The following is a 12477-nucleotide window of genomic DNA, read 5'->3' on the forward strand; positions in this document are numbered from 1 at the left end:
TAAGAAACGAAAGTACGAAGATGAAAACAGAGTTGTCAAGTCAGAATGGGAAGAAGAATACGCATTTATCAGTCAGAAGAATAAACCTTTGTGCATAATCTGCCATAAGCTACTAAGTCAGAATAAAGTCAGCAATGTTAAACGGCACCATGAATCGAATCATGAAAACTTCTTACGAGACTACCCTTGTAAATCAGCTATAAGGAAACACAAATTAAATGAGCTCAAATTGTGCATATATTTGAGCATAGCTGCCTTGTTACTTATCGATTTTAATCGGTCTGTCTGTATGTATGTCTGTTAGATGCACGCGATATCTCATTTATCTATTTATTGTTATTAGACTCTTGTGTGAATTTCTTTTCTGTTCATGTTATTTTGATAATAATGATGAATTCACAAATTCTGCTGCTCTTTTAAAGTTCTGACTTGCAGCATGCGGCTCTTATACTAAAAAATTGTGCCCACTTCTGATATATAACTATTGTAGAGAACCTTCGGCGAACCTCAGCTCCACCGAACCCAGGTTTAAAACACTGACCTAAAGGTATTGTATGCTATCTCAATGCAATGAATTGCTTCATGCGTGCCATATGTGAAATGATAATTACAAGTTTCTACTTACTTTAAAATTTTTTTAACACATCAAAAATTGTTGATTATATCATAACAGAATTTTGAATATTTAATCCCGCGAAAAAGGAGGACATTTTGACTTTTTAGAGCGTCCTCGGAGAACACAAAATTTTCAACAAAAAAGGAGGACAAAAGGACGTATTTAATTTTAAAAAGCACTGTTTCAAACTCACCGAACTGAAGGAGATCGAACACAGAAACACTGGAAATACCAACAATAAAGTAAAAAACACATGAAAGTTTTCAACCATTTTTGTTTGTTTGTTGCACTGTGGTTATCAGGTCAGCTGAATAAAGGGTCTCTACAATAGTAGATGCAAGCATAAGTTAGGTTAAACAAACAGTCATTATGTGCTGTATTCACGTTGCAGCAAACTGATACAACAGCTACACAAAGGATCGAAAGGATCGAAATGCATACAATAATATTGACCAGCTCCCAACTTTTCTTCAATCGCTAAAACTGAAGACTTTTCTCCAGGTGGCGTATCTAGGGTTTGGTAGCCATGGCTCGTGCCACGGTCGCCGTTTAAACAGGGGCGCAAAAACAGCAAAAAGTATTAGTCATAAAAAGTTTCAATAAAATAATTTTAAATTGGGAAAAACTGAAACTCGTATTTTTACTCAAATAATAACGTACAAGCAGTGGTGAGCTGTAGCCGGAACGCACCGAACGACGCTGCCCTTGCTTTACCGGGTCCTGAGACAATGCTGATTCATGCGTTTTGTGCCGACGTCAATTAAAATGCGAAGTGATTCGACTCACGACTGTAGTATTAAATCCTTTAGAGTACTTTATCAATTACAGTAATTTACCGTATACTTATTACCTACCTGCAGTGCGTCAAGGGTATGTATATATCAAAAAAGCTCCGACTTTAGCGAAGCAAGATTTCGCAAAATAAAAAAAGGAAGACGCCAACCTTGGCGGCTAAAAAAAACTTGTTTCCACGAATAAAAATATTACTGTGAGATTTTGAATGAAATGTCAGATCATATCGGATTCATAGTAAATTTAGGAATAAATAAAGGTAATAGCCATTTACCGAAAAATACAATCTTTAACCAGGAAAGTCTTCAAAGCAATTGACCCAGTAATCAAAGAAAAGAGCGGTTTTCTCAAACCAACAGGAACATAACAAAAAACGCAAAAATACAATACTCGAATATATGGACACAAAAGCTCCACCAAAATATTTAGCCATAATTTCTCCAAAAAACAAATCCTGGACGGAGCTGAAACTGTGGACCATCGTAACTTACTAATACCGGTATCCGGATAGCCTAGCTTTACCGGGTCATGTGACACATCATGTACGGACGTGTATAAAAATGCTTAATGATTCGACTCATGTACAACTTACGGTGGTGCTTCAACGGTATCGAAAAACTTCCGACTTTCTTGTAGCAACATTTTATAAAATCAAAACGCCAGACAGCCGTCACGCTTGGCGGATTAAAAACCGTGTTCCCATGAATAGACGATCTCACAGGATAAATAGAAAAACTTAGGAATAAATAAAAGTAATAGCTTTCTATCGACAACAACAATCTGGCATCACTGAATTTCAATGCAATTAGTTCAGTACTTGAAGAAAAAAGCGTTTTTTTTTTCACAACAATAAGAAGAGAAGGAATACTAACGAGATGATCAACAACAACATATTACCAATAATATTAAAAAGATCTATAGATCCATCTCGTGTCCAATAACTATAGTAAATTACCAAGATATTTTTTTTATCGCTGATTGTGTCCATGTATCGCGGTAAATCTTTTTCGTTTGATGAGGTAACTTTGTCAGATTCCTTCTCTGTCCATACTGGCACTAAACAAGGCAGTCCATTGAGTTCTTATTTGTATGCTGTTCTCATGGATGACCTTTCTACCAAGTTAAACCATGTGGCCATGGGATATGTTGTAAATAACAGAATTATTATTCATATTTTTATGCTGATGATACGAGCCGCATTTACCTTTCTGCCAAAGGACCTTGTGGATCTGGAGTAATAAACGAATTTAATTTGTTTGATCTGCAATTTCGTTGCATTGCGGTATTCAAGATGATGTTTATACTTACTGTGCTTATATTATTTGTATTTAGTCATTTACTTGTTTGTGTTTCTGATATGGATAAGTTTTCACGCCCCTGTAGTGTGGTGTAATCCCCTGGGCTAGACTAGAATATGAGAAGAGCGGCAAAAATATTTTCCGACGGTGTTGGTGTGGTCCAAATCAGATGTGATGGGGGCGGTTGCAATCTGCAGAGAATGTTTTCTGAGGTATTAACGAACAAGCAAACTGTAGTCTACATTGCCAACGAATCTCAACGGTTTCCTAATAGCCGGAAAATCAATGCTCAAAGTATCTTTGTGGTATTAGCACCAACGCGAATCCGCAATGCACCCTGTTTTTTTGTCATTTTACTTTCCAGGTATTGTCTCAATCCATCTGACTGTAATGTTCCCAGGCTTTATTGAAAGTGACAGCAGAAATAATATAAGGCTTTCTAGATGATCAAGTTATATTCCTTTAAATGTATTTCAAAACTTGTGATACAGTTTGAAATGTACGGTGATACATAAAATTCCATCGAACGGTACCTATATATATTACAATGATGCAATAGCTCCAAACATACGTTATTCCTCCAAATTCCATAATTAAACATATAATGATATATTACTCAATATTCGTTTTTTGATGCGAAACGGTGAAAATGCGCTTAGCTCGTTTTACGGGGTCCCAGCCGAGAGATCCGCAGCAAGGATTGATTTAATTTTAGGATAGGATTTCTCGATCGTACTCAGACTACTTGTAGTCATCTATTGATTGAATGCATACTTACCCGTGAAATTGACCTGAACTTAGTCAGGTATTAGAGCATTAGCTATTATTTAGCGCCTCTTTACACTCAACATAGAATGGAATTGCATCTTTACGGTGGTTTACTCAGAACCATTCAGAGTGATTCCAATTGGCCATTCTTATCAAATTCAAGTTATGAGTAACTTCCGGTACGCTTAAGAGAGATCGAAATGCTCAAAAAAACTGCCAAAAAAATACAAGGAAGAAAATATATTTTTCATTGACAGATTATGAATTCAAATATTATATTTTAGTGTTCATAATAGTGAGAACCCAAAAACGTTCACCACAGTATGAGGGTAGAGGCAATGATTACGACTACGCCCATTTACTTTAAATATACGATATTTGTTCATGCTTGGATACGAATACGTTAATACAATATAAATCAACCACGCCCAATCTATACAGTAAAAACAAAAGAATTCAGTAATTGGGATCTCCCACTTAACGATTGTGATCCGATTTATGAGCTTATTTATCTTTGCTATTGTTCTGAGAGTGTAATGGCTCTGAAAGAGGATAATTATCTAGATAATTGACTACAGTTCCATGCAACGGGCGTGCGATCTTGTTAATTATGACGCCGAGGTACGTATCCGTGGAAATTTTTGTCAGATTTATTAATATTGTTCCTGGGAAATAGATCATGCGAAGTTACAGATACCGGATGGAAAGATAATGTTGTCATATAGCCAGGAAGTTCGTGAGTAAGATGGAGCACTGACAGACCAAAAAGTTAGATTTATATTCCTGTTATAAAAGGAAACTTCAGAATTAAAGTTAAGACCGGTATCGTAGCGGCATCTTCCTCCGATGCTGATGTAAACGATTATATCTAAAAACGACTGCGTAGAATATCGTTCAAGGTAATCTTATGAATCAGCTGCTTACAGATAATTGTTCAACAATCTTTAATAAACAGCAGCATGGTCATATTTGGTTGATGGGTTAGTAATTTCGTGTACAGTCGGAGTTTTTTATATTGCCCAATGACACGAATCAACAAACCGTATACATGCATTTTTAAACTGCCAAATTTTAGCTTAGATGCTCCATCTTCCTCAAATGGATGTTTTACCTATTTCGAAGGTATTTATGAATAAATTGGTACGTGCTTCATTAATGAGATCATTTGCAAAATTAAATCTTGATTTTGAACGATGCAATACTTATTGTAGGATCAGTGTTGGAAATTGAAATATCCGAGTTGAAATGGTATGCACACTAACAAAATTGGTAACAAAATGAAAAGTTAAAGATATATCAACTTAGCTTGATTTATAATAAAAGTAGTATTTTAAAAGTGAAACTGACTTGACTTGAACAAATTTGAAGAACACAAATTTCGATTATAAATTATCAATATTTATCTTATATTACAGAATATTAATCTTAGCTTGGACGCAGGTAAATCTGAAATATGATGGAATCTGCGCCTATGATTGTTAGTCTTATGATAGGGAGTTTAGTTCTGGCCTGCACAGTGGCTATTTGCCACGCACGGATGTCCAAGAAGAAGAAGGATAAGAATCGCGAAGCAGAAGAACAAAGAATGAAAACTGAAAAGGAAACTTTGGAGCAAAAAGATGCTAAAGCGCTTGAAAAGCTCACTAGAAATCAGCAGATGCCATTTCCATTTCCCAAAATGGACGACAACCCACCTGCATATTGTCCACCGACTCATTACAATACACTACCCAGTCTTCAAACCCTTTCTATAAAACCTAACGCAATGACAGAACGAACAACTCATAAAAATGAAAGAAAAACAACCCAGAGACAGACAGCAACGATGGATCGTCGCCCCAAGAAGTCCCCACGAATGTTGGTTCCGCATGATTACACAAAGCAATCTGCGACCATGGGAAGATATAATAGGCCAAAATCTGCAGACCCGAAGCTCCAAAGATCTTGTAGCAAATCGTATGGATTATCTTCGGCAAATAGTAGAACGATATCTAAATCTGCCCACTTGATACGAAATTCAGAAACCCAAACATCGAGTAGAAGTGTCGCTCAACCCAAATCAATTCTAGTGAATTCCTCAAAACATTTACCTTACCATATTTCTCTTCCGATGGACTATGCCAACTACCCGGTTTACTTTCCAAAATAGATCTAAAACGAAACATTTTGTTTATTAGGATTATGAGAGGTCGGACCTTCGACCGGTGTACTTTATGGTTCCAATTAAGTACAGTTTTATTCTTTTTTGTTTCCTTGCCGATCAGGACAACTATTTCCAATTTCGTCGTGATATATCTGATATTATTCCATTCCGATGGCGTGCTAAGGAAACGACAATAGGGGAGTTGATGCTTTGGTATCAACGTTAAACCACGTTAAACTGTGTGAAATATAATTCAAGAAGTCCATTTTACAAACATTGATAGAAACGTGGAGATTTTGGATCCGATTTAAAATGCGCAAATGAATATGAGTTGACTAAATCATTTCATTTTAGAGACTTTTTTTTTGCATTATCAATTTACCTGAATCGATAAATACTGAAATAGGTATTTTCCATGTTTTGTGACTTATTATGTTATTCATATTTTTGAACGACGATACTTGTATATTGTGTTTATCGTATTTTATTCATACTTTTGTTATGCAATGGTTTGCGATTACAAAGTTTTCTGAACTCTGAAGCATACCCATTTAGAAATAAAATATTGCACGATTGTAACTTGATCTACTTAGATCAGTTAACAGGGGTGTATGATTGCTGGACTTATGATTGTGGAAGCGCACTGCACAGGTTCTTTAAGTACACTAAGTTGAAGTACGCGGGTGGACGCCACAGTCAGTTTTGAGAATTTAGTCACAATCAACTTTCAATCAACTTTCCTATCACTCTGGCTCTCTTTCGCGAAATTTCAAAAGCTGCGAAAGAGAGTCAGAATCGCCAATCATATAACCCATGTTTTATATACGTAAACTAGACCTTTGATTAAAAGATTGCATATGAGACACAATTTTTAATTACCTGTACACATAGGGACAGATTGTTTATATTATGTTATCAAAGTATGTGCACGTAATAAACAAGAACTTCATTAACACAACGAACTGAAAGACTTTAAATAATACAAAACTTTATTCATTACCTAGAATAAATAAATATAAAACACATGCGTGGTAGTTTTAACAAGAACAATTGATAATATGACGACATTATATTATACCACAGAGTTTGAATGATTGATTGTATGGTTAATTTACATATAGTATGATATTTTTTTGTATTTATAGCAAGGAAACTAATTTGTTAAACGTCTCATATTACCTAGAATTATGTATCTATCATTCAGGTAATACCATGAAAATTACACTGCACAGAAGCCAAAATATCTCGCATTATGAGCTAGATAGGTTTGTCGTATTCACCAATCCCGACATAACAATCCCAACAATATAAGAACGCAATTTAAAATAAGTTTAATGACGTTGATAGTAGCCATGAAAAGTAAAATTAGAATGTAAGTATTCTTATAAGCAATCAAATAACAAAACCGTCCCCCTCGTATAGAAAAATTGAGACCCAAAATTGAGGACATTTTTTTAGTTCCAATCTTGCTCGAAAACGAAAATGCCTTACGAACCGTTTGCACTGTGTTTTGGGCAATAGCTCAAGATAAAGGTCAATTGCCTATTTGTTGCGTCATACTTTATTGTATTTGACATTAAGTAGTATTATCCGGTGAGTTCGCGAGGCATTTGCTTAGTCATTCGAAAGCGTTATGACATCATACTACATATAACAACCACCTTTTATGAAATGTGTAGAATAAATCACAAAATCAGTATAGTGTTCAAATACATATTTATTCACTTGGTTTTGTTCATTAGTGTCTACAAAAACACCAATGTTATTAGAATGACTTCATTCACATAAATAATTTTAATTGGAAAATATGCCTAATCGGTTCCGATAATTTTCAGTAAACTGACATTTTATTGATTAATGATGGCGATGAAACGATTGTCAGGCCGAGTACGATACATAATCAAGTGGACATGTGAGAAACTCATTTCTGGCCTGAGTTAAAAAGGTGATGATAGGATGCTTAATTCTTGAAGTAGTTTGATCTGAATATTTCCTATATTGCACTGGAAACTGGCGTTCGTGACGAATCACGGGAAATCACATTTCCTATTATTATCCTGGTGAGAAACTTAAATTTCGTGAGTACTAGAGCTGTATACATTCCGACTTGTGCGTAGTATAAAAGTGACACGAGCAAAAATGTGTTTTCCATTCACATTGTGTATGCTCATAATAATTATCAATAATATTGCTAATAAGAAAAATATATGATTATTAAACTTGTTTTGAATTTTATAGCATGATATCGCTGATTTATTTATATATACTTTTCCAATGTAGGAGTGTAGTAGAAGGTTGAATTATGATGTTATATCGAAAAATCGCTTTAAAAATTTTTTTATATCGTTTTTCATTCAATGAACGTGATGTGTTTATATGATACACCGTAATTATGTTTAATGAGAAACATGTAAGGTTACTTGTATTGGCAGTCAGTTTTCAGAGTTATTTTAGGATTTTTCTCTTTATCAATGCATTTATAACAACAACAACAACAACAACGCAGGTTTATATATTTAGTTGTTTGATTCAAATCTAGGACACTACTAGGAGATTAATGTGTATAGAGTAAAATATGTTCGATATAAACTTGTCAACAAAATTTGTTCTACTGCAATTCGTAACCGGATGCATCTGTCTTCACGATATATACAAGGGGTAAGTTAAACGTTTACATGAATGGAAATTCACGGTATGTAAGTAATTATACTATTGATGAATAGGATGAAATGTACGTTAAAAGGTGCACTCATTCTGTAGGAAATTATCCTTATCTGAAGTTGGTTGAAATTGACTACAACAAGGTTGCTTTAACTTTGAAATGAGAAGTCGGTCCATATCGATATTTATGTCATTTTTTGCTTTTATGAATTCAAATTTTTTATCCGAATTTTTTTATTCTAGTTGAGGAAACCTACGACATTTAATGTACAAAACTATTATCGAATATAAGTCAATGATCCTTTTTTGAGATTTGAGTCATGTGCTAGCGAAAAATGTATCGAAAAAGTCAATATTTCCAAAATTCCGGACCATCAACTTTTTTAAACTCTTGGCGAATCAAAAATACGTTTATGTTTAGAAATCAAGTATGGAGAGTAAAGGCTGATACAGCATACGATATTAAACTTATGAATGACTTATCTCTGCATCCAGATATAGAGGTAGTATTTTAATCGTTGGTATTGATAATAATTGACATTCTCTGAATGGTGTTTATTAATAAATTTTTAGGTATAATTAATTATGCAGTTTGAAAGCTTGGGAGTACTTCCTAACAGTCTTGCATTTACTTACTATGGTGTGATGGCAATCTTTCGATATTTACTGAAATCGAAAAAATTCTGATGCCAAAGATGTTCAAATTAAATTCAAATCAAAGCATTGCCGCTAACCACTAAGTGCCGGATAATTACTGCAGTTTTCAAAAGTTCTTAAAAGGTATAATACAACTATATTTAGATCGAACGACATCGCACTTTAGCCAACCATGATACCTTCGACCTTCATGTTTCCAAAGACAATTTGAATAAAGTTCAATATCTTATTAATTCGGTTGGATTGTCTCACCGTGTTATTGTTCATGACGTGAAAACTAAACTTGATTTCGAGGACCTCAGGAATAAAAGAAGAAAAAAGAGATCCATCGAGAAACTTCCTGAATTTAATTATACTGTTTATCATCCGTTAAATGAGGTAATTTTTTAAACAAATCCTCGACTTTAGTCAATTGTTGCTAGGAACAAGTCTTGGCGAATAACGTACAGAATTGAGAATTGAATGGGATTCATAATAGGTCATATTCGGTGATGAATAGTTGATGTTTTGGTTATTAGCGAGTAAGAGTATCATATAGGTATGCTCTGTACCATCTGTCTTCGGATAGGATAGAATAGATATTTTCACCACGGGAGAGAAAAGACGGCTTAATCACTGCTTTTCGTCCGGATACCATTTCTTGTCGAATATGGGCTTGGTCATTTGTTTTCGGAAGCATGGACTTGATGGTGGGGGAAGCCTTAACCGACCAGCGGTTACTTGAACCACCCTACGGCGACGAACTCACAAGTTTCAAAATAAATGACTGGAGAAGTATAAAAAGGGCGATTTTTTTTACATTAACAACGATAACAGGAATAAAACCAACAAGAATCTTGCTTCGTGAAAAGTTTGAGTCCATTGATGCACCAATCAACTCAAGTATATGTCTGAGTAATACCAATATGCTTATATGAATCGCAATTTATTAATTCACATTGAACCTTAATTTCGTATATAATGCTATTAATTACGAATAAGATTTGAACGATTGTTTGGCAGATTGAACAATGGATGGATCTTATGGCAGCCAAATATACATTTGTTGAAAAATTTAAGATTGGAAGTTCGACAGAAGGTAGACCAGTGCATGGTCTGTACGTGGCAAAAAATTTTAATAACAACAATCCGGTATTTTATATGGATGCAACTACCCATGCTCGAGAATGGATTTCATCAGCAACACTAATGTTCGTTTGCAACCAGGTAAAATTATAAGAGTAAATATAGGATTAAGGATTTCCGAATTATCATGGGAATTGGCATTTTAAAAGGATCCCTACAACACAAGTATAACAGTTTTTTCTATATTCCGCCTTCCATAAACAATACTTCTCTAATTTTTACTAGGTTCTATCCAATGCATCGTATTCAAGTCTCCTGGAAAATTTGGATTTTTATTTTGTTCCTGTCGTAAACGTAGATGGATATTCATATTCATGGACTGATGTGAGTTTTTTGTTTTAATTTTCGTATTTCTTGAGAATTTTTTCTACAGGAATTAAAAAAGAAAGTTGCCATAACAACAAAATTATAAACCATTCCGCAGAGGCATAATCGGAACGTTGCCACTAGACCCTTTTTGTGATAGTCCAATGCTCTTTCAGTCTTTATTTTTAATACAGTTCAATGTCATGTTATGCTTTTAGGCACGATTGTGGAGAAAAACTCGAACACCTTACATAGATAATGAAACTGGCGAAACTTGTTATGGGGCAGATGCGAACAGAAACTGGGATGTCAATTTTAAAGGTATCTTCTTTGTTTAACACTTGAACACTTGATCTAAACTGAAGAATGTTCAGAACCAATTTATTTCGCAAAAATTCAACAATGATGATCTTTTATACTAGAATTCGATGGAAATTGATATAAAATCATTGTAAATCAAACCGCGAGTAATTAGTTTTTAGTTTTTCAAATTCACCTCTATACCACTCCGTTGACTTTTATAATATATTTTATATAAGGGTCTTTATCATATTGAAAAAGTATGTTTCAGTTAGCTTCTTTCTCTTCAGCACCATCCACTTATTCCATATTCTTCAAAGCAAGTGTTTATTGTTATATGACAGTATTTTGAATATGATTTTGAGTTTATCTTTCCCGAACATTGTAATTTGTAACAAAGTGAGCACAAGCCATATAATATTTGAAATTGACGCGACGAAAAATTTAATTTTAGCTTCTATGTCATGAAAAACTGTACTAAGTTGTCGCAATATCTGTAATATGTTATTTCTGCACATTCAATGCGGTAGTAACTTTAATTTGCCTCTCTATATATTTAATTTTAATATCTCATTTCAACAGGCCAAGGCGCAAGCGACAAACCATGCTCAATTGTTTATCATGGACCTCATGCAGAATCAGAACCTGTAATACATCATCTGGCAAATTTTGTTCGAAGAGAAAAATCAAAAATCAAGGCTCTTGTGTCGTTCCATAACTATGGTCAACAGATATTATATCCTTATAATCACAATCTAACATTGATTCCACGGACAGAAAAAGAACTTGTAAGTATTATTAAATGTAGAACAATAAAATAAAATGTTTATTATGGCAAGTAGATATATTTATAAATCATATTTTTGTGCATTATAGAATATATTGTTACAAACTACTCTTGAGGACGAAACTTTGTTATCTTGGATGTTCATGGAAATTTGATTGGTTTATTATATGAAACGTTCTGACATTGTAAAATCGGAATACTTCGTTTCTGTTAAACTCAAATTTATTTGGAATATGTTACATTTACTTCGAAATAGGCAATAATTTCAAGGTCTAATTGATAACTTAGTTGAAGATCTCTTATGTTATTAGGGATATCTGTTGATCAATACGCTGTGCTCATCATCTAATGGAGATACATTTATGATTTTTGACTTGTTTTTGTATTCTCATTTAATTTATACTGAATCAGTAGTATTCAATTCTACGTAGAACTACGTCAGTATTGCCAATGTAATTTCCCCAAAATAAGAACTAATCTACAAAAATTTCATATTTCCCTTTATTAAGAATCTGATTTGTTTGAATATTTTATTCTCTTATATAACTATATTTTTGTATGAATTATAGAACGATACAGCATTCGAAATGAAACTGGCGATAGAAAGCGTTCACGGTTCAACATATGAGCACGGTCGTGGATCTGTAACAATGTGTGAGTAAAAGTTTCTCAGATGTTTTAGATTTTATAGGACCCGGGGGTAGTTAAGGTGAGACAAAATGTAGTGAATAAGAATATCTTCTTCATTTAGATGTATTCTCAGGGAGCACGAGCGACTGGGCGTATGAAAAAGCCGAAATTGAGTTAAGTTATACTTTGGAACTCAGAGATCAGTGGGGACCATTTTACTTCGAACTTCCAGCTGATCAGATCAAACCTACTAGCGAAGAAATAATGGCTGGAATTGAAGTTCTAGCCAACACTGTGATAAACAAACACAAAAAAAGTTGAAAATTTTTTATTTTCAAAACGAAGCATACACAAGATTAATGCTTGAAGTATAGATTGATTAAATATTAAAATT

At 34.0% G+C, this 12477-nt stretch overlaps 1 protein-coding gene across 1 annotated transcript; it reads left to right on the forward strand.

Moving 5' to 3' along the window:
- Positions 1 to 8116: 8116 nt before the first annotated feature.
- Positions 8117 to 12404, forward strand: LOC120339096 (carboxypeptidase B-like). The gene is made up of 9 exons (XM_039407163.2): positions 8117 to 8275; positions 8700 to 8781; positions 9080 to 9313; positions 9938 to 10141; positions 10286 to 10384; positions 10585 to 10687; positions 11249 to 11454; positions 12023 to 12107; positions 12205 to 12404. Exons 1-9 carry the CDS (start codon positions 8193 to 8195, stop codon positions 12402 to 12404), a joined length of 1296 nt encoding a protein of 431 aa, XP_039263097.2. The 5' UTR covers positions 8117 to 8192.
- Positions 12405 to 12477: the final 73 nt, after the last annotated feature.

Source organism: Styela clava, chromosome 9, assembly GCF_964204865.1.
Source record: "Styela clava chromosome 9, kaStyClav1.hap1.2, whole genome shotgun sequence".
Lineage (NCBI taxonomy): Eukaryota > Metazoa > Chordata > Ascidiacea > Stolidobranchia > Styelidae > Styela > Styela clava.